The sequence below is a fragment of the Rhamphochromis sp. 'chilingali' genome (assembly GCF_963969265.1).
Source record: "Rhamphochromis sp. 'chilingali' genome assembly, chromosome: 19".
NCBI lineage: Eukaryota > Metazoa > Chordata > Actinopteri > Cichliformes > Cichlidae > Rhamphochromis > Rhamphochromis sp. 'chilingali'.
This window is the reverse complement of record NC_137946.1, coordinates 24543664-24570849: the sequence shown is the minus strand read 5'-3', so window position 1 is coordinate 24570849 and position 27186 is coordinate 24543664. Positions and strand designations below refer to the sequence as shown.

At 40.9% G+C, this 27186-nt stretch overlaps 3 protein-coding genes across 11 annotated transcripts in view; 2 read left to right on the top strand and 1 right to left on the bottom strand.

Annotated features, from left to right (window-relative positions):
- Window positions 1-472: 472 nt before the first annotated feature.
- On the top strand, window positions 473-11717 carry ppp2cab (protein phosphatase 2 catalytic subunit alpha b). The gene is made up of 7 exons (XM_080867859.1): window positions 473-653; window positions 8414-8623; window positions 8748-8921; window positions 9030-9119; window positions 9241-9402; window positions 9756-9874; window positions 10034-11717. The coding sequence occupies exons 1-7, from the start codon at window positions 552-554 to the stop codon at window positions 10104-10106; spliced, it is 930 nt and encodes a 309-aa protein (XP_080723985.1). The 5' UTR covers window positions 473-551; the 3' UTR covers window positions 10107-11717.
- Window positions 11718-14008: 2291 nt separating this feature from the next.
- Window positions 14009-21351, top strand: skp1 (S-phase kinase-associated protein 1). The gene is made up of 6 exons (XM_080867595.1): window positions 14009-14167; window positions 14808-14907; window positions 15064-15137; window positions 16533-16676; window positions 20309-20449; window positions 20605-21351. Exons 2-6 carry the CDS (start codon window positions 14811-14813, stop codon window positions 20638-20640), a joined length of 492 nt encoding a protein of 163 aa, XP_080723721.1. The 5' UTR covers window positions 14009-14167; window positions 14808-14810; the 3' UTR covers window positions 20641-21351.
- Window positions 21352-22737: 1386 nt separating this feature from the next.
- The window catches only part of tcf7 (transcription factor 7), a 77395-nt gene continuing 72946 nt past the window's right edge, over window positions 22738-27186 (bottom strand). For 2 of the 9 annotated variants that reach the window (XM_080867586.1, XM_080867587.1), the window contains one exon: window positions 22738-23300. In XM_080867586.1, the coding sequence (XP_080723712.1) occupies window positions 22913-23300 (388 nt within the window). In that variant the 3' untranslated portion in view covers window positions 22738-22912. The other 7 variants (XM_080867590.1, XM_080867592.1, XM_080867593.1 and 4 more) reach the window with 4 other exon arrangements.

Sequence of the window (27186 nt, the reverse complement as noted above, 5' to 3'; positions counted from 1 at the left end):
GTTTCAGAGTGTGGCAGAAATTTATTCAGACCATGTTTACTTGAGCTGTTTACATAAAATTAAAATTTACATACGTAGAAAAGTTGTAAAAGGTGGTCAATTAAAGACTCTTATTATTTTTTTTTCGATTATTTGCCGGATGCTAGTTTTTTCTAGTTGCATTGTTGTTATGTTTAAGCCTAGCAAGTTCTTCTTCTTATTTTTTTCTTTTAGGTAAGGGTGTATTTCAGAACTTGTCCGCCGAGAAGCTTTTATTTCGAAGCACAACCGGAAGTTTGTTATTTGCTCGCCAGCGGCTCGACAAGGGTGGATCCTTAACTGTCACCTCTCCCTCCCTCTCCCAGTTTCAATTCAGTCAAATCATCACAGTGATCTGGCAGTTAGCGATACATGCGCCTATTAGTAAGAGAGTGATTAGCTTCTACTGTGGCCATTTTGTAAGCCCTCGAGAGACGGTAACCTCTGGGAGAGACGGTAACCTCTGGGAGAGTCGTCTCCTAACCCGAATTAGCTAACGTGACAAACTGCAGCAAACCCGAAAACACACAGAAATGGACGAAAAGGCGTTTACGAAAGAACTGGATCAGTGGATCGAGCAGCTCAATGAATGCAAGCAGCTGTCCGAGGGACAAGTAAAAACACTATGTGAAAAGGTAAGATTTTATTTTTTAATTCCCTCCCTTAACTTATTGCTAACGTCTTCTCCCTCCTCACCGCCGCCTTCCAGACATTCTTAAAATGGCGTCTATCGTGTACATTTCACTGCGTTGTGCATGGATTTGACAATCATTACGAGTTGCCCCAGACTTCTGTTCTGTTTAAACAGCTTTACACCGCTAAATAAGAAATTACATGTGGTAGTTTTCGGGCTTCTTGGTGCTTTACCGGGCAGCTAGAATGACCCACAAGCTTTGAATTCAAGTCACATACCACATTTACAGCCCTTCTCATTCACACTGACAGTGACTGCAGCATCTCTTAGCCGTGCTACTGAGTGGAAGTGCTCTGCCTCATTTTATGCCTCAGTATTTATGTATGGAAGCTGTTAGAAAATAGTAAAAGAAAAATGTGGCCAGCTGGCATCAAAATGGAAAGAGATAAAGTTGATTTCTTGTGAGAAAGTCAGGCTTTTGGGCTCCTTTTATTTAGCCTATTAAGGTTGATTGTATCCAGTTTAGGTGCAGCCACTTGGAGCAATGAAAAGGTGAGGAAAAGCTTACTGTGTAGCTCTCGGCACAGGGTAATAAATCCAGCCAGTCAATTTATATCGAGGAGGGTTTTTTTCCTGCAATAAAAAAAGAAAAAGAAAGTTGGCACCTACTTAAGACATTTGGCCCTCCAATTATAACAAGTTATTTCTAAGTGGGGCTTAGTTTAGTCGAGCTTAAAATACATTTTTGGTTATCCAATGACCAAAAAAAATAGCAAATTGCTCAGACTTGTTAATTAAGGTAACACAGTCTGTTTACCTTCACTACATGTGGATGAATAATGTTTGTTTATGTAGCCAAAGCCCCATCAGTGCCCTAAATGTGCTCTATAGTCTCTGCTGCTCCCAGCCAAAGATAACAAACATGAGAAACCACTGGGCTCTGCACTGTCCACCACTTCTTATTTATGCTAAATTACAATGCAAATGTATTTCCTGCTCCTTTGGTTCTGTATGCGTTGTTCTTAGGTGTTCTCATTCTTGTTCGCTGAGTGCAAAACTTTGTTTCACATCAAATGTTAGAATGACAATAAAAATCCTTTAAGCCAAGAAACACCCTGAATGAGGGCTAGTCTAAATGAGAGAAACGCCTCCTGTAATTCGGCACAATTCAGCAACAGCAGACACTGCAGTCTCCTAAAACACCGCAAGTCTTAATCAAGGCAATTTCCACAAACATCGTGCCATCAAAGTAATAATCTTGTTAGTTTTTAATTAGATGTGCCTAATAAACTGCCAGCTGATTGTGTGTGTGGTGCTTTTTTTTTGCCCCTCAGCAGCTCTCACAGGTAGTCAGGAAACTGAGTCCATTATCTACCTTCTGTTTACTCATGTCTATAAATGGAGAGGATGACTTGTTCGAGGCAATAATGTGGGCGGTTTTCAAACTTAAACATGACCTAATGGATGAAAGTGATGCCTGGCCTGAATTGTAATTTTCAATTTGAGTTCCTTAGTCCTTTGCTCTATTTTTTTTGCATCACTGCTTTGGAAACATAGAATTAGTTAAAAATAGCTGAAAAATGACTTGATGGTAATTTCCCTCAGACGCTGACCTTTGATGTTATCATCACAGTGTGAAGTTGACCTTTAAGCTGGTGTAAGGTGGTTCCTTCCTTTACTATTATAATTTTTATTTTTATTTTTTTAAACTAACCTTAATTAACTTGTTATGAGTGTTGTTATGCCCATATGCTTCTGCTTTGGTTGATAACTGGCCATTTGATTTTGTGGTCTGAGCTGAGCTTAACCCCAATCTCCCTGCTCTGTGCTGATTTCCGGCTCTGGATGTCTGGTTGTAAAGGAGCATTTACTCTTAAACATTTTACCACTGTTCTCTCCTCAGATTGTTTTAATTAATACTCTTTTTGTTTGGGTTTTGGATTTGTTTTTTGTGCTTTTTAATCCTGATCTTGATCTGTCTAGGATTTCTGTTTCTAGAAAGCTCTCTTGCCCAAAGCGTGCTATATATTGTTGCTGCCTTGGGTCATGGTCCATTTTTAGGCTTCCCCCTGCTGGAGAATTGACACCCTGTCCTCTGATTGTTAGATTTATGTGTCAGAAGTCAAGTGACTGACACCATAACTTGACAGCGTATATAGTGAATATTATAAATTTGCTGTTAGGCTTTATGCTGACAGAAGAGGCTTTTTCTTTTCTTTTTTTCTTTTCTTTTTGGAGAGTCTTCAGAGTCTGTTTTTCTTTTTATGCTGCTACCATGTTTGGAGTTCTGTGTGCTGAAGTTTAAAGGTCTGGTATTCTCAAGTGGAACGTTAATCCCAATATTTGTTTCCATTTGAGTCCCAGTAATTTTAAATGCTCATTACACTGTGTATCAGGATTCCAAAAAGGGACGGGATCCTTTCCATAGGGCTTAGAGGGATGGTGGTGGTCAGTGCTTAGCTGGGCATATAAATTGGCCTTTTTATTAATGGAGTTAGTTGGAAAGCACACAGGAATTGTTTATACTAGCCTCTTTTATTTAGCACATAGTTTTTTTTCTGTATGTTGAACTATCTCAAAGACAGACGGATCTTGCGAACACTTGTTAAGACAGCTATACTGGCACAGCACATTAGATCCCGACTGATATAGGATTTTTGAGAGTGATGACAATATTCAGGGATTTAAAATGTGATATCTCAGCAAGTCTTTTCTTTACAGACACACAAAAAATGATTTCTCCAACTGTAACTGAAGATTTTCCTTTAAATAAATCCTTACTGAGATATTATGATAATTCAGTTTGTTTACTTGTCATAATAAGTCATAAATTGCCCGTATACTCTCCGCCAGACTCAGCCAGCTGTCATGTTTGTGGCATTGCAAGCACGTGTTGCTGACAGGGGAGTTGCAGGCTGCCACATCAACACTTATAACATGGTTGAAGGGTGTTTCTCCTGCCTCCTCTTTACCTTTTAAATCTCTATATATCATCTGTAATAAATACTGATATTGGTATATCAGCAAACGGCTAATAATTGAGTGATACATCTGCGATACAGCACATGTGCTGTAGATGGAAGAGCTGCACAAATGATGCAGCGTTCCTCTTTCCTGTTTCCTTCCTAATGGAGCAAAGATGCCATTAAAGCAGCTGAGGGTGGGTGGGTGGGGGGCTGTATCATTGTCAGGAGCCCAGTTTCTCCACACTGTCTACTTGTATCTGTCCATCCACCCCTCCCACCCAGTGAATGTTGTTTATACATTCAGCAGAAGGCTCCCACACAACATCCTCCCGGATTTTAAAAATAGCCTAGGATATGATTGATTGTGAGTTGCATCACTAACACTGTGAAAGCCTTTGTTGCTAAGGGGATCAGAGTGTGTGACTCAGGATAACACTGTTCATTGTGACTCAGATAGAGGCCGTGTTTGTTTTGGGGATGCGTGTGGGTGCAGAGGAATGAGATGTGCTGTGTAATCTGCCCTTCCAGTTGTCTCACAAGAAGGCCGGTCATACCAGAGCCTCAGCCTGGTGTCAGTGTGCTGAGAGGCAATGCTTTGAAGTGTTCCTCTGTTTAACGTGATTAATTGCGATTTTAATTTTTTCCCCAGTTTGCATTATCGTAGGCTCCTCACTCTTAAGAGTCTGGATGTTGTTGCAAAAGTTGTTTGTTTCACAGAAGTAAGATCATTGGTTTGACAATTTAGCACTGAGCCAGGTTTGAATTAGGTGTCTGCAGACTGGGGTCTGCTTACTGGATACTGGTTTGATGTTGCCGTCAATTATGCAGAGAAAATGTGATTAAATGAATAATGTGTCACAGATGGGGAGAGTTAACCTTTTTGTGACCTTCTGCTTTTTCCTTTGGCCAAAAATAAACCTATTAAAGGGTTACATAATCATCCAGAGATGGTTTCTGTGTGTAATATTGTAAGCTCCTTATTGTATTATATGTAGATTTATATATTTTTTGGATTGGCCTCTTTTTTTTTTCTATTCTATTTATTTGTTCTCCTTCATCTTTTTGTGCTACTTTGTTTCTACTTCATTTAAGCCATATTTGTATAGCGTGTGTTTTTTGGTATTTTGGCTGCAGTCAGCCACAGTCATTTTCTTATCTTTCGAAACATGTTAACTTGGTCTACTTCATCTTGAATCTTGCGTTGGGTGAACCATCTTGAAGGGTAGATAAGAAATGCAATGACGCAGGTGTGTAGAGACCTCTAAAGTGTGCCACAGTGATGCAATAATTTGGTCACGTTGCTGCAGTTGACCCACTTGTTAGAACTGATGTCATCTGCTTGACCTTTTTTTGTATCTCTGGTTGACTCATTAAAAAAACATCAGAAATGGATGTTTGCTCGGTGGTCTTTGAGTGCATCCAAGGCAAAATGAGTTGTGAAATACATGTCATCAAAATTCATACTGTCATAGCAGAAATGCTGATGAAATCAGACATAACCTGCCACCATTTGTCTGCTGCTCGTGTTAATTATTTTTACAGTGGTTTCACTCGGTGAGGTTGGCAGTATGCATAACATTCAGCTACCATAAATCAGGAGTGAGGTCATTGCTTGTGGTTACAGTCTTGCAGAGCTGTCAGATTTATTTCACCTGAAGCTGTCTGCAGGTGAGCCTTTGGCTGGTTCTTCCACACTGATGGGCTGATTTAGCTGACCAAAACTGCTGACTTCATGTCGGGGCTCTTGAATAAGCACTTTGTTGAACGCAGGCCGTCCTGCGCCTTGAGTGCAGTCGTAATCTGAGCAGAGTTTGCTCTCTGTGGCAGGTGTGATCTGTACTTTGGACGAGGTGCTTGAGTAATCAGTGCGGTCATCCTTTTTCACAATCACAGCTTTCCAGAGTACATACTGTTACTGGACATCTCGTGGATAAACAGTTGCCTCACACACTGTTTTGTGGATTTCACTAAATCCGATCTCAAATTTCGAGAAGTGAAAAGTCCTAACATCAGGTCACACTGTATTGATTTACCTTCTCCAGTTTATGTAATATTTAATCGGAAGTTAATCCCAGGTGATAAAAGTGACATTTTGTGAAGGATATTGACAGGCACCCCACCCCTTTTTTGTGCATAAAGCTATAAAGAGAAAGCACATTACATTAATCAAGTTATCAGTTTACCCAATCTGGGACGCAGAGGTGACACCTGATACGTCACTGAACACATTACACATCGACTTTAGTGTAAGGTTACAGAGCCGAAGATCAAATGTTACACCCAAAAACTTGTTAAGAGCGTTCAAATGATAAATGGATGGATGCAGACGCTCGTGGGTCGGTCACAAATACGAAGCCAAAGGCTCACATATCTTTTTGTGATTTCCTCACATTTCATTGTGTATGTACTCAGTGGAAAACCTTGATGTGTCGGTAGATAACAGTCCTCGTAGCTCTTTTCTTAACTGAGCTGTGCCTGACGTATTTGAGGCCTGGTTATAGAACAAAATGACTGGGTTTGCATCTCTGCCTATGCAGCTACTGTTGGAAAAACCCAGAAACTCTTTTAAAGGTTATCAAACCACATCTTTATTGAGAAATAATGAGATGTCAAAACTCGTCATGAAGCGTACAGAGGAGCTCGTCAAATTCCGTCTCTTTGCGGGAAAGAGTTCATTTGTTTTGTTGAACTTTATTTGCTCATATTTAATTGTGCTTCTATCTTTTTTGTATTATTTACCTTATTGAAATACTTGTTTTGGTTGCTTCTGAGTAAAAAAAATATAGTCGTAAAAGTCTAATTTATTTTATCTGTGTGCAGTTGCCGTTTTTATTGAAACTATTTTAGCTGGAGAGTTCCTCAGACATGGTGGATAACCTCAAGGCTGAGGAAATAACACATTTTATTTCTTTATTGAATTTATATTTCTCATCTGCCTTATTGGGAAAGTGAATAGTAGTCATTGTGCTCAATAACAAAAAACTGTTTAGATTCCTATCACTGTTGCGTGATTTTGCGAGACTAATTTAGTCTTTTTAGCTCTTCTCCAGTTATACAGTGTTTGAATTGCATGTTGTGCTTAATTAAAGTGAAACTGTGAGCAAAGGAAATGAAGAAGTTGAGTGCAGAGCGGTGAAAAGTAAAGAGGATCCCAGACAGCCTGACCTGGCCTACTTAAAGTGCGTGTTTGTTTGCTTGTTTATTTCCCCTCATGCCACTAATAAGGGTTGGCGTGAGATTGGGATGAAAACTTATCGCTGTTTGACTTTAATGCAGACATCGAGAATATTCTCTTGGGCTTAGCAGCTCAATTGCTTTAAAGGCAGAAACAGCGGTCAGCCTGCCAAGCTAAGCCCAGTCACTGAAAAGCCTCCTGCCTCATGGCAGTATGGGCACGTGGAGGGGCGTGCTTTATATAGGTCAGCATTGTGCGGCGATGCAACTCTGTCCTTTTGACTCTGAGTTTGTCCCATCTGCTGTTGACAGGCCAGCTATAGCACTCTGACTCTGTCGATTCTCTCTCTCACCCTGTTGTTTAAAGGGGACAGTATGCACGGCTGCTCAGATTGCGTCGTTGACAAAACATTAGGCTTTCGTGGCTGGAAGAGAGCCACGTTAGACTGACTCCAGGAACGGGGCTTGTTGTGGGTGTCCAGATTTAGTATTGATGCTGTTTAAAGTGTTCTCCTATTGTTTTGTTTTAATCTGGCAACTGCAGCTAAAGACCGCATAACAAGCAGGCAGCTGGCTGGTGAAAATGATTCACAGAATGCCAGGGTATATTTTTAAGCTGGAAAAAAATACACATTTCTACCCCCTCCCCCCTAAAGAAAACCCTGCTCTGAACTGAGAGGCTCCAAAAAGTGGTTGTTCAAATAAAATATCAGCTTCAGGTTTTTGGTGTGTATTTTTCCTGTGTGCATTGAATGAGACAGCAGTATCCTATTTTTTTTTCCACCCCCAGAAGCATTAGCTGTAGGCCACACAGTGACTCACGCTCGGCAGGTTTTCGACTGCTTCACGGTGAATTCTGAGTCGATTGAACTATGTCTAAGAATAACATTTCTCATCGCATCTACTTTTAGCTGTAGCGGTCATGTTACATTGCTACAGCACTTTTGGCTTTGGTTGAGTCCTCTTAAATGAATAATCAGAGCAAACCAAGTGTTTTTCCATCCAGAAGTGGCAGCAGCCAGTCTCCAATCATTTTTTTTTTTTTTTTTTTGGGTTGTGGAGCATCACACTAATTGATTTTTTTGGGAAATGTTGCAGTGCAGCCAGAGCTGCAATTCCAAGCACTGCAAGCCAGACCTGCAGGAAACTAATAAAAGACACACACGCGCACACACACACACACACACACACACACACACACACACGCATTTTAGAGGCTTACATCCATAGAGAGCTTCTGGTGGTGGTGTTTCGGTTTATGCTATAATCACTGTGTAGCATCTTAATGGATTCCCCGGAGGCTGATGTGGAAATTGGGGAGTGGGGATGTCAGGAAATTGTCCAGCTCTCAAATAAAGAACAAAGAATGACCCTGGAAATTACATTGTATTGTGCATGTGATTAACGGATCACATGACTTCCTCTGTGTTGGAACTAATCAGTGGCAGGTTTAGATGAATAAAACTTAAAATGTTCTTAGGCCATTGTTGCTTTGTCCCAGCTGCCTTTTGGTATTTCAGACTTGTACATTTTTGGCATGTTTCGGTAGTGGGGATCATTTGTTTTTCAAACCCTGAACCAGGCAGATTTATTTATTGAATTATTTCTTTTTTCCAACCAGGCAAAGGAGATCCTGACAAAGGAGTCAAACGTTCAAGAGGTGAGATGTCCGGTGACTGTGTGCGGAGACGTGCACGGCCAGTTTCATGACCTCATGGAGCTGTTCAAGATCGGAGGGAAGTCTCCAGACACAAACTACTTGTTCATGGGAGATTACGTGGACAGAGGGTACTACTCTGTAGAAACCGTCACTTTACTAGTAGCACTAAAGGTATGTGATATGTTCTGACATTTGACTTTGTCTAAACCTGAAATGTATTCATTTATTTATTTGAATGAGAATAAAAAAAATAACATTCAGATCTTTTCTCTGCTATTTTTTTTTTTTTCCTCAGGTTCGCTTCCAAGAGCGCATCACAATCCTCAGAGGGAATCACGAGAGCAGACAGATCACGCAAGTGTATGGCTTCTATGACGAGTGTCTACGGAAATATGGTAACGCCAATGTTTGGAAGTACTTCACAGACCTGTTCGATTACCTGCCCCTCACTGCCTTGGTAGACTCTCAGGTAAGAATATAAACTCGGTTTCACATATGTAAGCGTAATGTTCTGAAAGAATCAAACATTAGTAGAGGAAATATTAATTAGATTCATGTTTCCTTCCTCTCCCTCTAGATTTTCTGCCTTCATGGAGGCCTGTCACCATCCATAGATACACTGGATCATATTAGGGCATTGGACCGTTTACAGGAAGTGCCACATGAGGTAACAATGACATTTTAAATACATCTATAATATTTGAAAGCTAAATTGAGCTAATAAGAGTGGCTGTTTAAGTCCATCCAGCCCATAAACCAATTTGTTTCCTCCTCCTTGTCTCCTGTAGGGTCCCATGTGTGACCTGCTGTGGTCGGACCCGGATGACCGCGGTGGCTGGGGCATCTCTCCGCGAGGAGCCGGCTACACATTCGGTCAGGACATTTCGGAGACTTTCAACCACGCCAACCGCCTCACATTGGTGTCCCGTGCCCACCAGCTGGTTATGGAGGTATGTCACTGGCTCATTTGATGTGCATACAAATAATCCATCTGCTGCTGAGGGGTGAATAAGCTCAGGAAAGACGGCTTGATTCCAACCGGCAGTCAGCACGCTAATATGAATTTAACTGCAACAAAGAGCCGTTACGATAAATAGCTCCTCCAACCTTTGGAAGTGCACTAACCGTACAAAAAATGGAGTTGAAAGCCTCGCTGCTACAGAGAACATCGGGACAAAATGGTTATATCACCATCAACCAGTCATACAGAGTTCAAGGGCGAGTTCAGTTTTAGATTTGCATTAGAGTTGCAGTTTATTCTGAATTATACATTTCCAGTGAATAATGCATCTGCCTCCCTCAGGGTTACAACTGGTGCCATGAGAGGAACGTGGTGACAATATTTAGCGCTCCCAACTACTGCTACCGCTGCGGCAACCAGGCGGCAATCATGGAACTAGACGACACCCTAAAATACTCTTTGTAAGTACCGAAAAGTCCTAAATCCTTTAGGTTTTATTTTAAACCCTGTAAAGTCTAAGGCACGATGCATTCTGGTAGCTTTGGGACCCAGCTGTAATTGTATATAAAACATATAGTGGTTAACAAATCGTATTTATTCTTTCTACTCCTTCTACCCAGCTTGCAGTTTGATCCAGCGCCTCGCAGAGGGGAGCCCCACGTCACTCGCCGCACCCCAGACTACTTCCTGTAAACTCTGATTATTGATTGCCCTTTGACATTTGTACAGTATGACTTTCAACTGATGACAACATGAACTGGGAGGGTGAGAGACTTGGGGTGGAGCAGGAGGCACACCGGTACACATTGTATATCAACACACACGAAAAAAACAACTATTTAAGCATTTAGCAAAAAACAATGTCCGTGTCTGAGGATGGACCAAAAAGTGTGTGCCATAATCATAACAATATCCATTGCCGAGGACTTGTATTGCGAATCTTCCCATTATATGGAAAAAACAAAACAGAAATGTTTAAATTCCCTTTCCTGTTACTGTGTAGCTGGACTGATGGCACCGAGGTCCAAGACATAAATTTTGCTACTCTGAATGCGGCTGTTTGAGTCCCACGCGCCATGGCTTATATTGAGTAGATCTGAACGTGATCTGTTTGCACTTTTGTAAATGAAAAGAAATGTAACATATGTCAAAATATGGAAAAGATTTCACACTACAGATGTTTGTTTGTTTTTTTCCCTTTTTTTTCTTCTTCCCAACCCAAGCTCTACACAAGGTTTCTTGTTCTTGTTTTTTTTAATTAATTATTTTTTTTTGCTTTGTTTTGTTTTTTGCAGTCACACAGCTTGGTGTTTAAGATTACATGGAGTGTTCATCCACTTCAGCTCACTGACTCCCTCTGAGCTACAGCATCTGTATTAACCAAACAATTTTATTAATAAAGACGAAGGTGGCTTCTTGATGTGAATATGCTCTTGTGTTTTTGCTTGTTTGTTTGTCCTCATATAAAACAATGTTATGGTTTGAATTACACTGTCCTTGCATTGTCCTGGGATTAAATTTCAATGTACATTGATGCCAACATTTACCACAATTTTGCATTTTCCCAGCGATGGATTTCAAGTATGAACGTGAGCACCCAGTTATTTTTTTTTTAAATCTTTTATCTCTTAGGAATGCTAATTAGAAGTGTTTTACTTATGATGATAAGTACTTTATCTCATATTTGGGGAATTATTTTTTGTTATAGCAATTTAAGTGATGATGCAAAGCCAATAATAAAATCTGGCAGATGCCTCTCAGCCAGATATCACTGTTTTATAGAAGGTGATAGCATGTGGTTAAGACTTCCGATGGCTGTCCTTGTCTCAGCAGAGCTGAAACAGACTGTTAGAGAAGGTGGTCAGGATCCACCATGATGGTTTGCTCTCCACCAGTGCTTCAAAAGTGTCCAGTTTGCTGCTAATCACAGAGCTAGCCTTGCTAGGCAGTTAATTTACTCAGTTGGTATCTCAGCTCTAAAGCTGCTCCTCCCCCAGCCAACCACAGTACAGGGAACATCAGTCACTACATCTCAGTGATAAAAAGTCTTCATTACTTTGCTGCATCCATTGATTTTTGAGGAAACCAAGCTTGCCCTTCTCATTCTGGTATACAACCTGTTGTCTATGTAGAAGCCCAGGTACCTGCACTCCTCAACCACATTAACAGGGTGAGTACCGGCAGTGGAGCTGTCCTCTTCCTTTCTGAAGTCAAGCACCATCTTTCTGGTCTTGTTCACATTCTGAAGCAGGTGATTGCTCCTAGACCACTCCACAAATTATGAGGTGAAACCTCAAAGAACATTAATATCCCCAAAGATAAGTGATCTTTTATGAACTTGGATGCTTATAGAACTAATACATTACAATTTATTAAAATGTTGACTGTATCTGACTTTTTATTTTTTAAATTAAAGTTTTTAGCTGTCATAACACCCACTGTGAATTTTTTTGTGTCCTACTGCAGCTAAAGTGCTGTGATGACTTACTATTTTGAAATTAAGTGGCATCAATTCAAGGATGACTTTCAATGAACACTTGAGCGCACCATGGAAACCGCTTGAGAGGATCCGTAATAGGGGAAAAGCGCCATCCAATGGTAGCTCTAAATACTACAATAAACGCTGCGGTTTGATAAACACCACATGCAGGGATATAATTTGGAAATTACTGTATGAAACAAGGCTTATTTAATATAATCTATCCCAAGTGAATCTTATATTCGTGAATATCTTTATATTTAAGATAGCATTTAGAATAACAGAATTTATTGCACTGATTTATAAACAATTAAAGTCATTGAAATGATTAACCTTCCTGTCGTGTTCGAAACGACGAGGCATGCTTTTAGCTTCAAAAGCTGAGAAATTTCTTTGTTATAATAACTGGGTTAAACACAAACTATAACAATATAGCTGAACTGATTAGTATGTAGCGCTATACATCCATCAATCCATTCTTTTCTGCTTATCCAGGGGGGACAGGTATAACGGTCGACCATCCAAAACAACGGACAGTGAAGAAAAGAGTGCACAAGGGGGAGCAGGTGGTTATATGATATGGAAACAGTGACCCCAAACAAGAGAGGAGGCTTAGCTGGAGGTGGCAGAGCCGAAGATGTTCAGATTTTTTATTTGGGAGTGAGCAGGATGGACAGGATTAGAAATTGGTATAGCACAGGGACAGTTTAGGTTGAGCAGTTTGGAGATAAAGTTAGAGAGGCGAAGCTGAGATTTTTTGGACATGTGCAGAGAAGACAGAGTTGATATACAGGACAAAGCATGATGAATAGGGAGCTCCCAGGCAGCAGCAGAAGAGCAAGACCACAGACAAGGAAGAAAAGCAGAGGGTTTTTCTGACAGGACAGGATACTGGGGTGATGATTGAGATGATGCTCAGCAGATTGTTAAAGGGAACAACCAGAAGAAAAAGATTATAATTACACAGCAATGTTAAACATCTCAAATGTTTGAGACTTTGCTAGACTGTCTTAGTAAAAAACAGTCTAGAAAAGGTAGGACAGCATTAAAGTGGGCCAATGTACGCTTTAACAACCCCCACCAGGCGTGGAGAGGCATCCAAGCCCTCGCCAACTACATGGCCAGAGCCTTCCAACCCTTAACAGCAGCCTCAAACTTGCAGAGGAGCTCAACACCTTCTTTGCTCAGTTTGAGACCACCACTTGTCCTGCTGGTGGTCAGAAAATAACCTGAAGCTGAAAGTCCTTAAAAGAAAAGAACTCATAATGGACTTCAGGAGGCACAGACAAGTCCACTACCCTCTCATTATAAATGGAGAACAGGTTGACTCTGTCTTCATCTTCAGGTTTCTGGGCACCCACATCTCTGCTGATCTCACCTACAGCCACAACACCAACATCCTGTGGCTGCACTTCCTCCTTGTCCTTAGCCAGGATAACCTGCAGCAGAAGCTGCTGCTGGCTTTCTACCGCTCCTCAGTGGAGAGCGTGCTCTCCTACTGCCTGGGTAGGCAGAGGCCACAACTGAGAACAGGCTGCCCAGAGGGTAATTAACACCACCCAAAATATAATTGGATGGTCTCCACCCCTGGAGACCATCACTAGGTCCTCCTGTCTAAGGAAAACCAAGACAGGTGACCCCTTGCACCCCGCTCACCACCTGTTTGACCTGCTGGCCTCTGGTCGGTGCCTCAGATCAGTGGAGGCCACACCTCCAGACTCACAAACAGCTTCTTCCCCTGGGTCTTTCGGGCTGTCAACAAACACTATCTCTCTAATGTGTGAGTTGTTTTGTATATTGTATATTGTTTTGTATACATTCCCTCTTGGCTGTATATATTTCTTCTGTTTGCTTTTTATTCTTGCTGTCCGCCACAGTTGGTGTGGAGCACCCACAATTTCGTTGTACACGTACAATGACAATAAAGGGCTATCCTGTTCTATGCTAATATACGGGGGGAAAGTATGCAAACCTAACATGCCTATCACATTATACTTATACATATATCTTGGAATAATTTAAGAGACTTGGGATATTTCAGAATACCAAAGGCAGAAGGACCCTGAGATTACCATTCAAAGAAGGGTGGATAATTTGAGCCCATACTTAACCCCTCCACTACGAGGAAAAAAGGCGTATTAGTCGCCGGAAGGCAGGCTCAGGCTCTTAGGTTGGTCCAGGGACTACCACCGGTTGTCTGTGTTTGCGCGTCTGTCGGGTGCTGCTGCTGACTACAGAGGAAATTGACCTCTGGATTAGCGTTAAAACAGTCACGGTACGTAGCTTAGTTAGCCCAGGTTGAGTTTTGCAGCTTGGGATGAACTGCTCTTTGTTTAATTTTGCTTGTGTCTTTATTTGAAGAGCCTCGCTGTGGCTGCTAAGAGGCCTCAACTAACGTCGACATTAGGCGTTAGCTTAGCTATAACATTGTGCATGGTAACGCTAGCTTCCTGGTTAGCCTAAATTTTAACCGATAATATTAAAATATTATGGTTGAGCAAAAAGCAGCGAAGACAACTTTTATGTGTTTTAAGTAATAACACGCAACAGCTTCAGTTGTCTATAAACTGTATTCAAATAAAAGGTAGCTGCTCGACTAGCATTGCCGCTGTTTAGCCCGTGTCGTCGGTAGCTAATCGTTGGTTAGCTCGAGGTAAGCTTTAACGTTTGTTTTGAGTTTGTCTAATACTAAGGTCCGCACAGGTAATTTTTAGTTATTTATTTAGTGGGATATTATTACCGTATTCGACTAATAATCATGTAAACGATCTTTTTTGCGATAGCTGACACATTAACTCCCAGAAGTAGAATAGCAGATGCTAATGCGTGTTCACTACTAAGGTTCGTAAGTTTGTTTTTTCAGAAGTGTTGTCTCCTTGCACAGGCTTTTAATATCTTAACGTGTTGCCTTATAGATAATGCCCACAATAAAACTACAGAGTTCTGATGGGGAAATCTTCGAGGTGGACGTTGAGATAGCCAAACAGTCTGTCACCATTAAGACCATGCTTGAAGGTAAGTGTTGAATCACGGTAAACGTTTTGGTTATCAAGTCACAACTGCCATAAATAGGACACCCCGCAGTTAACAAATATAGGGTTTATACTTCATTTAATTAAACCATAATATGGACATAGGCTACAAATGTGTAATGTTTGAATCTTTTGACAGATTTGGGAATGGATGATGAAGGAGATGATGATCCCGTTCCCCTTCCTAACGTGAATGCTGCCATCCTCAAGAAGGTACAGAATGCTCATATTGAAGTGTCCAGTGGGTTTTTTGTTCACACACAGACTGTGGGTGGTGTTTTGTTGGATGTGGGAGGGGTTGATTCCTTGCTTCCTGAGATGCTATTAACTAATGGCGTTCATCTCACCTGCTCTGGAGAAGGTTATGTTTTAGATCCATGCTTCCCAAATGGTGTATGTTGTGAGGCAAATGCCCTGGAGTTTTCTTACAACCTTAGTTTATTATAATATGAGCAAGTGATGAATGAGCTGCTTTATCAGCAGACCTACTTGGTACACACTAATTTCCCATACATAGGCAAATTATATTTACCAAAGTTTAAGATGGAACCCCAGCCTGTTGTGTGGCCTGACACAAAGGTTCCGATTGATAAGGACGATGAAAATTTGAGAGGGGGAGTGAATGACTTTCTTTGGTAAAGCAAGTAAACACTGGTCCACAGATTTAAAATGAATAAATGTCCGAAGAAAGCAGTGTTAAAGCTACCTCTCATGGCTTTAGGTGGTCAGGGTTGGCAGAAATTGTTTGGCCATATAATCATTTGCTAATCTAAAAAAGAATTTGGAAGAAGAGGCCATAGAATCTGTGTGCCTTGAATTTTTGGGCTTTGCTCGTGGTTGTAGTTGGGAGGCAAATGTAAATGAAAGCGCTAGCTTCTAGCCTGTGATGGTGTCCTCGAAGATGATGTAGACTTTTGTATATGGTGAGAGGGTCTAAGCAGAGCTCGTAAGTGGCAAAGAGTGGTACTTTGTGTCCTGCGGGTAAGCTCGCCTAAGAATTTGAATTGGGTTTGGTTGTCTTCCACTTATAGTTTTAACATTTTAGCACTGCCAGGCTAAAGCTGAAAGAATAAGCTGAAATTATCTTCTGTGCCAGTCAATCAAAACACATCTTAGAAGCACATTGTAATAATCTAGGAAACTTGTGTTATAGCTGGACAGTGTAACAGTGTTATAGCTGGAAAGAGCTGCTGATGTATTTTCTGAGCGTAATGGGCTCAGATGTGGTTCAGAGTTTCAACAAAATCTGAACATCAAAGTTTTGAGGTGGACCTGGAAAAATGGACAAAATGCGATCGTTTCTCATCCTCAGTTTTACCTTTTATTTTCATGCCAGCAAATCATCTAATCACAATTTTGGCAACCGAGAAGTCCTGATTTTTATATATATTTTTTCTCCTTACTACTCTCATTCCTACACTTTCTTACAAGGAGGTAACGACCTGGAATCTGTGTGAATTGATCCTAATTTGTGGCAAAGAATTGCCATTTAATTTTGGTATTCAAACCTTTTATGGGCAGTTTAAACAGCTGATGGGTGCTGTGCATAATGGGTTACCTTGGTTAAAACCACATGTTTATTTGTTATTGTCTGTCTTTCTTTTTCAGGTGATTCAGTGGTGCACTCATCACAAAGATGACCCCCCTCCTCCTGAGGACGATGAGAACAAGGAGAAAAGGACAGATGACATCCCTGTATGGGATCAGGAGTTCCTCAAAGTGGACCAAGGCACCTTGTTTGAACTCATTCTGGTAAACATACTTGAATTATTTTGCATTTTCTTTGGATTGAACTACAACTAACAGGTGTAAGCAAAACCTTGCCCTATACCTAACCTTAACAGCAACCCCTGCACATGGTTGATTATCACATCATTGCAAATGAATCTTACTGAGTTGTCTATATTTGTATTGAAGCAGTTTTAATAGAAAAAGGACCTTTTTAAAACAAAAGAAAACAAAAACAGTGGTTAACAGATGCTCAGTTAAACTGCAAGCCTGTCAATGGTGTCCCTGCAGTTAGCTACAGTGAAGTATCCCTCCCTTTCTTTGCAGTGACTGTCACATAATCCCACTGATGTGTCTGTCACTTAATCCTCCTTCTCTGAGTCCTGAGCTGCTGCACTTCACCCAACCTTTTTATTTATTTTTTGTTTTTGTTTTTCTTTATGTCCTCCTCCACTGCTTCTTTCCTGGTGCCTCTGTCTTAAGCCAGTTTTTGGTTATGGCCTTCTTTGCTGCAGAAAGGAGAATTTTAGCCAAGTAGTGGTCTTTACATGTACAGCACCTTCAAAGTATCCAAGATACAAAACAAGGCAAGTTCTGGGAATTATATAATCTAATATATCACAGAGAGGTGAGTGAATTTTGACCCAGAAAGTGTGAAATTTTTCTACATTTCTAGAAAATGTGTGTATGATCAGCTTCCAACACTGTTGTTGTGTATTGGTTCGTTTATTTTTAATCTTAGGTGTAATAAAAAAGCAAATTAGTTTTTTCCCAAATGAATTTTCTCCACTTTAATGATTGAGTTGTTTTTATGTTCTTTCCACGTTTCATACCACACTTTCTCAGTGATGTTTTGAAACCAAAGTCCAGTTGTCCTGGTCTAAATTTTTCATCGAAAGCAACCCATTTTAGCAATCCAAGCTCTTTACCAATTCCTAACTCCTTTACTGTGCCATATCATATATTTAATTTAAAGGATATTATCGGGTTCCTATCTTGGTCTTTAGTTATGTATTCAGGCGTCTTTTTTAATACCTATGTTTGTTTGAATTGGGACATGGAGTGTGGAGAGCTCCACATCCTTCCAGCGAGCCCCATAATCATCACTACACCAATATGTTATCTGGCGTATCTGTGCAGCATGAAAATATTCTTTTAAATTCCTTTCTCTCTCTCTCTCTCGATCAAAGGCCTTTTTCTTTGTCAAAACGTATCAACTGAGCCGGTATATTGTCTTTATGTAGTTGCTATATAATGTGTAGGGTCCTTCTAATATCTTGTGCCGGTTTATTTTTGACAAAACCTGCTTTGTCCTCCTCTATCAGGTCTGGTATAAATGACTGGAGCCTATTGGCCTGCATTTGAATAGCGCTTTTCTAGTCCCTAAGGACCCCAAAGCGCTTCACACTACATTCAGTCATTCACCCATTCATTCACACACTGGCGATGGCAAGCTACATTGTAGCCACAGCTGCCCTGGGGCGCACTGACAGAGGCGAGGCTGCTGGACACTGGTGCCACCGGGCCCTCTGACCACCACCAGTAGGCAAACATGGGGTTAGTATCTTGCCCAAGGATATTTGGCATGCAGCCTGGGATCAAACCACCCACCTTCTGATTAGTGGCTGACCTGCTCTGCCACCTGAGCTACAGCTACAGCCACCATTAAGACTGCAGTGTAGATTTTATAATCAACATTTAACACTGATATAGGCCTGTCATTTTGGCAGTATTCCTTTTGTGTTTGTGCTTTTGGTAGTACTGTGATAATTGCCTCCCTCCAAGAGAGGGAATCACATGTTTAGTGCGACTCTAACTAAAAGTCAGGTGGAGTAAGGGTATCAGTTCTTTTCCAGATTTCTTATACCATTCAGCAGGAAACCCATCACTGGATTTCACCCAACTTTTAACGTTATCTTCTCTTTATTGGGCGTAATGACAAAAGGGTACAATATCACAAGCTATAAAGACAACACTATGCTATGTCGTGTGATTTTAATCGCTGTTTCGTAAGTGTTCAGGTGCTTTCCCAAAAACGGCCAAAAAAAGAACACAAGCTATTCTCTGAAACTACTTTTTAATGGTTTGTGGGTTTGTGCTTCACAACAGTGCTCTCGGTGCCGCATCAGAACTATGATGCGGTCTTAGGGTCAAAAGCTCAACAAACCTACCAACAACTTTTGACATGTGGTGGCGGCGGACAGTAAAAACAAGACCTTCAGCTGGCAGGAGGCAGAGAAACCAAAGCAGAAGGAAAGTTGATGTTTTGCGTTACAATTAAGGGAATTATTCCACATTTGTTTGTATTGACCACAGGAGGCAAACGCTTTTCTCATGCACTCTGTGTGTGGGTTTTTTTCCCCCCGCTAAACAGGTCTCGAAAGGCTTGACATTTTTTTTTTGCTTGAGGTTTTAAATGTTAAGGTTGTGCTTTACACTGAGAAGTCCAAATACTTATGTGAATTAATGCATTTATAGTGTTGTAGCTTGTGTTGTATAGTTGTCTCCCAAGTACTCTGTGTGAGAGAGAGGGAGAGCGGCGTGCATTCATATAGTTGAGCTGTGGAAATGGCATTTTTCTTTATGTATTCAAACTTCACAGTTGGCAAAATCTACTTGAATCTACAAGGACCTGTCACAGGTCTGTGAAATATCCTACTGGCTGTAGCAGAATTGGTTTAAATGGAAATGGTCTGGCTCTGGAGTGCTGATCCAGAGTCAGCAGCTGGAGTTGATAAATAGTGGCTTTTTTTTTCTTTCTTTTTTTAAATTGTAATCACTTTTATGCACCTTTCTATATACAGTGTTTATTTTCTCTTGTAGTCCTTTTAATATGCTTCATCTTTCTTAGAAAAATTATTTCTTATACTTTATTTATTTCGCTCAGTGGCCAGTTCAAGCAAGACACAAATGTTGCTTAGCAACAGCTGGAGGTCTGGTGGTTTGGGCAACTGTGTTTAGAAGAGGGAGGGATTTGGAAAGACTCATTTATTCATTTAAAAAAAAAAAAAAAAAAAAAAAAAATTAAAAAAAAATTTCCCCTCCACCTTTCTCAACGTGTGAAACAACATGGAGTGATGTTGAGGTTCATGTAAAATGTAACCTTAGCAATGCCTGGAAGAGATGGATAAATGGGTGGTGTGTCTGTAGCTTCGTGGAAATGAAAGCGACGGTCCTGCGTCAGTAACCTGAGTTGACCCCACCCCCCGTGACTTGAATATGTTTACAAGCACAAAGGCTGAGAGGAAGGGGTTCAGAAGAGCACAGCAGCTGCTCCTGTGCCTTATGAAAATCAATGCAGAAGTCTTATTAAGCAATCACTGCTCAGCATATGTAAGGCTAAATGGTTTCTACAGGGTAATTTACTTAAGGACGATGGGAAAAGTGTGGTGTGTGGGGGTTTTTTGTTTTGTTTTTTAAAATAAATTGTATATAAATGCTTTTCAGGGATAACTATCATCCCTCATCAGACTGGATTGGTAATTCAAAATACGCTTTTTACTTTATTCAGGTGTAAATAACAAATCCAAAACACAATATGCTTTGTTGGGTTCAGAGATCTAAGTGTTGCTGAGGTATCAGTTGTCCTTGTGTGCTCTTTCACCGCCTCCCTCCCTCCTGCAGCTCCTCATTCATATCTCCATGTTTCTGTTTAGGCCGCCAACTATTTGGACATCAAAGGCCTGTTAGATGTCACCTGCAAGACGGTGGCCAACATGATCAAAGGCAAAACCCCAGAGGAGATCAGGAAGACTTTCAACATCAAAAATGATTTCACAGAGGAGGAGGAAGCCCAGGTACTTATTCCAACCCATCAGCTGTCTGTCAGAAAACAAAAGACTTTCATAAGCAACGAGAAATCACTTGGATGTTGCGGATGGGATTAAAATGGTGATCACAAAGTTGCCTTCCACACCTTTGTGGATTATTAATTTGTCCCTCTCTTCCGCAGGTACGCAAAGAGAACCAGTGGTGTGAAGAAAAATAAGAGGAAGATCTTGCCAACACTACCACACTGAAAAGGATTCTCTCTGCTAACTGGTTGCACTGGCGTTGTTCATACTTGTTAATATTTACATTTAGTATATTTAGAGCCACATCCCTCGCTCCCCCACCACCATCACTTTTCCTTAATTTCTGATAATAGCATGACTATTTTAACTTGCCTGTGTGGTGTCATTAATTTAAAGCCAAGCTCTCTTCTGTTTGCGCACACTCACGTTGTGTATTGACATAAAATAAATGGTCCTGGTTTCACGGCTTTGTATCCTTTTAAAGATTCGAAGACTCCTCAGATTTCCCCTGTTATTAACTGCTCTGCCTTTTTTTTTTTTTTGTTTGTTTGTTTTTTTTAAACTTGACATTGTTTTCTTTTAGGTTAAGTGAATGAATAAAATGCATTTTTTGACAATGGATATGCGAGGGTGAATTTGTTTTCTTCTTTTTGCTCTGTAAATGTGTCCATTTTGTGAAACCATGTCAAGGAGACGTTTATAGGAAAAGTGAAGTTTGAGGTAGAATGATTACTTTGTTTTTAAATGCATAATGTCCCCCTGGACTCGAAGTACTTGTGTTATCACGCAGCGTTGGGTAACACATGCGCTGTTGTAGCGAATTGAAAACTTTTCCCAGTTAAGCTCTGATGCTGGTTTTTGGGATGCTCAAACATACTGAAGGAGTAAATAAAACATTAAATGGATGGTGTCTGTCACTTTTTGTTTTTAGTTGTGGTTGGTGGGGGTCTAAATCTCAAGGAATCGTGGACCAGATAGTCAAAACACTTTATTACAACAATCAAAAACACAATAACACATCAAAGGCATTTAAAAGAAAAAATAAAATAAAATGCTGGACATCTTTGAGGTGCTGCCACTATTGCAAACTACTTCTAGCACAATAGCTCTCTCTGGTGGAGGGAAACTATATTGCTGTACAAAAAAACTCAGCTTCTAGTTTGTCCACAGAGTAGAAACTAAGCAGAAAAGAAAATTAAAGCCTTATTAAAAAAATCAAAATGTCTGTTACGTTAGCTGTAAAAATGCAGAGTAAGACCATGACACTTGACAAAAAAAACTTTGCACAAGACAAACGAATGTATTGCTTTAAGAAATGGTAGAAACTAACTTTTTTTTTTAAAAGAATATTTTTTAAACTTTTTTTTAAAATTTTTTTTTACACAAAACCATATAAAAGTTTAATTATAAAACTTTACAACACAATGCAATATAATAGTACCCATTTGGTCTCAGTTTAATCTGCTGCGCTGGAAAATGTTCAAAGGAAAACAAGACTTAAAAGACAATAACACTCTTCTGAGGGATTCCCACCTGTAGAAAGCCTGACCTTAAAAATCATGAGATTCATACAAAAAAATACCACTAATTATGCAAAAACACAAACAATGTAACAGTTGGTGAAGCCATAGATTGACAGCCTGAAAGTGCCTAAAAGTAATGTGAACTTCAGAATTTTCTTTTTAAAACTGCTGGAAATATATATTTATATATTTTTTGTCAAAGAAGCTGCACAAGTATTCATGAAAATGTTTGGGGAAGAAAAAGGGGGAAACTTAGAGTCAGACTGTGTAATGGCAGCTATTGAAAGTGAATCCATGCCTCTTGGAATCTGAGGTTCTGCTGGTCAGGTTGGGTGGCAGTTGGTCCTTGCTCCCCTCTTGTGGTTCTTATAAATGGGTGATAACATTTCCAGGAGATGGATGTGATGGTGAAGCTTTAAGAGTAAAAGTATGTCAGATTGTCATCGCTATGGAGTTACTTATCCATAAAGTATGATAATCACTTCAGTTGAGTTTTAACTGCAGCAGGTGGAGCCAAAGAACCGCAATCATTTTTTTATTGTTTTGTTTTTGCATGCACCTTAGCATTGCTCGCTACTATGTGTTCTAAAGCTGGTGGATTTTTGGTCACCAGTTCAGTGACTGGATCCTTCAAATTGGCTTGTGTCCTCAGCTTAATGTAATGTCACGTGACAGATCTCTTTGAGAAGGACTTTGTGACCGTAAAAATGCAGATATTGACGAATCCAGCCTCTGAACTAAGAGACAGCTACTGTCCTACTGAGGATAGGGTGGGGTAGGGGAGGGATCGATGCCTTCAACTTGCTCCTTTTTCTGTAACATCAAATGAACCTCAGGGGGAGGGGGTGTACATAAAACTGATGTCAGCTGATGAGGATGATCGTAACGGCTCTGGAGGAAGCTGAGGAGTGTGGGGGTTGTTGATGCGAGCAGACCACAGCCATCACTGGGTCTCTGTTAGCACTTTGAGAGAGAGTCCTGCGGCCTTGGCGGCCGACAGCACCGACGGGCTGTGCGTCTGCTTGCTGGACAGTTCCGGGTGTGCGTGGGGGTGCTTTGCTGTGAGCGTGCGGAGGTCCCCGCGTTTGCCGGCAGACTGCTGCGGAGTTAAGCGCGTGTGTGAGAGTGCATGCGCTGGCGGAGACAAGGGGAGACGTGCCGAAGGGGAGGTGGGCGGCGGGGAGCAGCCCGGGGAGGGGGGCCGCTGGAGCTGGAAGAGACGGTGTCGGGCGGGAGAAGGGGACGGGGGAGAGTCTATAGCACTTAAATCTGAAGAAGTTGGGCTGGGGCAGCCTCCTCCTTGAAGGTAGCGAATGCACTTCTTTTTCCTCCTAGGAACAGTCAGAGAGAGTTATCTGTGAATAAAGTGTGGATGGTAAATGTCAGCAGGCTTTAGTGAAGATGCAACATTCACACTGAGGTCAATGAGCAGGGACACAAATGGACACAGCGAACAATAGCAGTATGTGGATGTCTCTACGTGAAGGAGGTCAGTTCCAGAGCAATGTAAATGCCACCATTTGCACATTGTGAGTCTCTGTGCGTTTATGGCGAAAGGGTGGTTTCTGTTAGACACGCAATGTGCATCACAACAGTGTCAGATGCAGATTGGCTTACTACAGCGCCAGTCTGTGTTGCTCCAGGACGACAATAGCAGCTGACCAGTCGTGCTGTTATTTAATTCAGTTTTTCTTATATAGAGCCAAATCACAACAACTGTCACCTCAAGGTGCTTTAAATTACAAAGCAGAGATCCTACAATCAAATGAGAGCCTTTGAGCGAGCAGTTGGCGACAGTGGGAAGGAAAAACTCCCTTTTAACAGGAAGAAACCTCTGGCAGAACCAGGCTCAGGGAGGAGCAGCCAACTGGTTAGGGGTGAAGGGGCGGAGACAGGACAAAAAACACACTGTGGAAGAGAGGCGGGGTTTAATGACAACTAATGAATAAATGCAGTGATGTGTAAGGATATAGTGAGAGCTTCAGTGACAGGGATTTGAGAATGAGGGGAAAGTTTGCTTTCCTGCTAGCTCGTCATCTTATCCTTAAAATTGGAAAGGTCTCGTGTTCCCTTCCCATATGAGATGGCTGAGGGATGTCATGACCTACTTGAAGTTAGGAAAGCTTAAATATGCTAGCTGTGTAAGACATGGGCCCTGCTTACATGGGAATGTCCATAACAAACCAATTTTTCTTCCGTTTATGCTCGTTTGTGTGTGCGTGCTGCTGTTTGAGTTGTTTGTCATTCTTCTTTTATGCACCCCTATTCTGAAATTGTGTCATTTATATTTAAATGTTGACTGCATCACATTAGAACTGAATTGCAGAGCAGACTGTAAGGGAACTTTCTTCCTTTCAAAAGGGAGTTTTCCCTTCCCACTGTCACCAAATGCTTGCTCACGAGGAGTCTGATTGTTAGGGTTTTTTCTCTGCAGTATTGTAGGGTTTTTACTGTCTTGAGGCGACTGTTATGTGATTTGGTGCTATATTAAAAAACAAAATTCAAACAGTACTGTATAAAATCTGATAAAGAGAAGTTTAAAAAAAAGAAAACACAAAAGTCAGACATTGTTTTCTTTTTGTTTTTGTATTTTTTCTTCTGTTTTCAGTTGAAGTTTTTAATTTAGCTTTAACATAGTGTAGTTTAAAATAGCCCCTTCCATCCTGAAAGGCTTGAAAAGCCCTATTGGTCAGTTGAAATGACAGTCCTGTAGCAACACTAATATGATGTCATAGGAATGACAGCAGTACAGCTCTAATCCCAGGTTTGAAAAACTGAGATATAATTAAAAAAAAGGAAAAAAGAAAAAATAGATAAAGATAAACATCTGATACAATGTTGTGCAGGAAATATCTTTAATTTTGGTCCTTGGCAATAGAATAGTTGCAGCTGACCAGGGATGCATATAATTATTAATAGTAGGGAATCTAAATCTTCATATCTCTTCTGAGCATCTTAGATTTAACCCCTGACAAATACTGATCCCTATTAAAATGAAACTAAACCAAAACAAGAAAAGCCAAATAAATCAAATTGAAATGAAAAAACAAAAACAAAATATAATAACTCTCATCTGAATTGTGGACACCGGACCTTTTGTGAAATAAAGCAACTCGTTAAAATCTTTAAAAAGATTTCATTTTTTGAACTCTTCTCGCACCTTTATGCTAAGCTAAACTTGTGAACGTCTGCTTCTATAGTTGATGCAAAGGCTATAAACCTTGTTGATCCTTTCATCCACACAAAATCCTGATAACTGAAACCAGGGAATACCACTCGACTTTAAAATGAGTTTTAAAAAATCGCCTCCGTGATTATATTAGTGCTATTAGCATGAATGAATGAACTCCTTTGATTAAAGATTTAACACACAGAGCCTGCGAGTTGACACTTTCACTTAACCTAAGCACCACAAAAGTAGTATTAGAATTGCGTAGCGATTAGTTTGGAGTTTCAGTTTTCTACTTCTTTTTGTTCTGAACCGAACGTATTACATGTGTCTAATAGGCAATCAGCAGTAACCCTGCTGTGCTTTGTGAGGTGTTATACTTAAAAGCAGACTTGTGTACCGCTGAGTACAGCATCAAAGCAGTTAACAGGATCCCATGATCATTACCAGAATATGATATGAGTCACCGGGTTTAACCGCAAGGAAAGGCGCTAGGCCATATTTAGAGAGGGAGAGAGGCAGGAAGAGTGCAATAGAAAGTGATTTCTAAATGTCAGAGTTCACCATCAAAAGGCGCCCGTTACCACATCGCATGAATGGAGAAAGTTGAAAGCAGATGGGCATGAGAATGCCGTCAAAATGCAAAGCTGCAGGGAGCGCGCTAGTGTGTGTGTGTTTGTGTGGAGCTGTGGTGATAAGGATTTGCTCTAACCACATTCAGCCCCCTTTGTTCTCTCAAAGCGAAACAAACTCACACACACACACACATTCAGATTTCCATGACGTGATGGTGGGGAAGACGACAGGGTTTCTACAGTGCTGTGGTGGTAGAAACTTTTTCTGCAGAACCACACAGATCCCTGACTCCTGCAGCAAAGCCGTTGGGCTGCCGTGCACCGTGAATCCTGGCGCGTCTCAAACCCGGCCGTGCGAGCTGCTGACGGGCCCGCTTCTGATCATTTATCTTGTGCCGCTGCCATTCGTCAGCTCTCGCTGGGGAGAAACGCATCCGAGAGCGCTGCAGTTTTGAGAATGGATTTAAAAATAAATAAATAAAGAAGACAAATGAGCTGCTCTGGCAGATAAATAAAACAACCGGTGAAGCCGGCGTACCTGATCTCTAAATAATCCCTGCGCACCCAGTTTCCTTTTACTTTTGTAAAACACCAACTGCCTCGGACTAATCCAGTGCTGACAGAGGGAAAAGAGGGAAATTCCCAGCTTGAGTTTAGAAACGTGGCTCCCGACATGTTTTAATGATTCCAATATGGCGACCTTGGAAACATACATCTGTTTGAGCTTCTTCACTCAAAGAAATATTATGTGGAAGTTTGACCTTTGACAAACGGTGATGCTATTACAATTACATAAGGAAGGAATAATACTGTTTTTTTGTTGTTGTTTTTTGAAAGAGAGCATTTTAATGAGTGGTATTCCCCTTTAACCTCTAGCCATTCACTACAGAGGGCCTGCTTATGCAAGGCATTATGCCAGTGGTGCTGAAGAACCCAAACTAACCTCGATGGTGTGGGTGAGACATCACATATATATATTTACAGACTTAAATATAGGGGTGGAGCGACGGGGTGTGAAAACATGTCTCTAAATACATTTTTAACTCATGCGACACCTCTAAATCTGCATGTCTGACCTTTTACCTGCAAGTAAACACATGACTGAAGCCTAACTAAAGTTAGCATGTTTCGCTGTTTGCTATATATTAACTGCATATGTATGGGTTCTATTTGCAGAGCAGCAGGTTAGTGAGAGATGACATGCAGACCTCAAACACGAGGAGGTAGAGCTCGTCTTGGCAGGTATAATCACAATAGGGGAGGGGGCTTGTCTTCATTCAGCAGTTTACTTGTTGGACAAATGAAAAGGCTGAAAAAAAGGCCTGGAAAACAGAAAAAAAAACAAGCTTGATGGGATTAATGAGATTGATGCCACCTCCAAGACTGCTCTGCCTCCTACGGCATCAGAGAGACACGATGCACTTGAGCGGTGTGAGAAGAAAGATGGGGGAGTCGTGAGCATAGCGTGGTGCT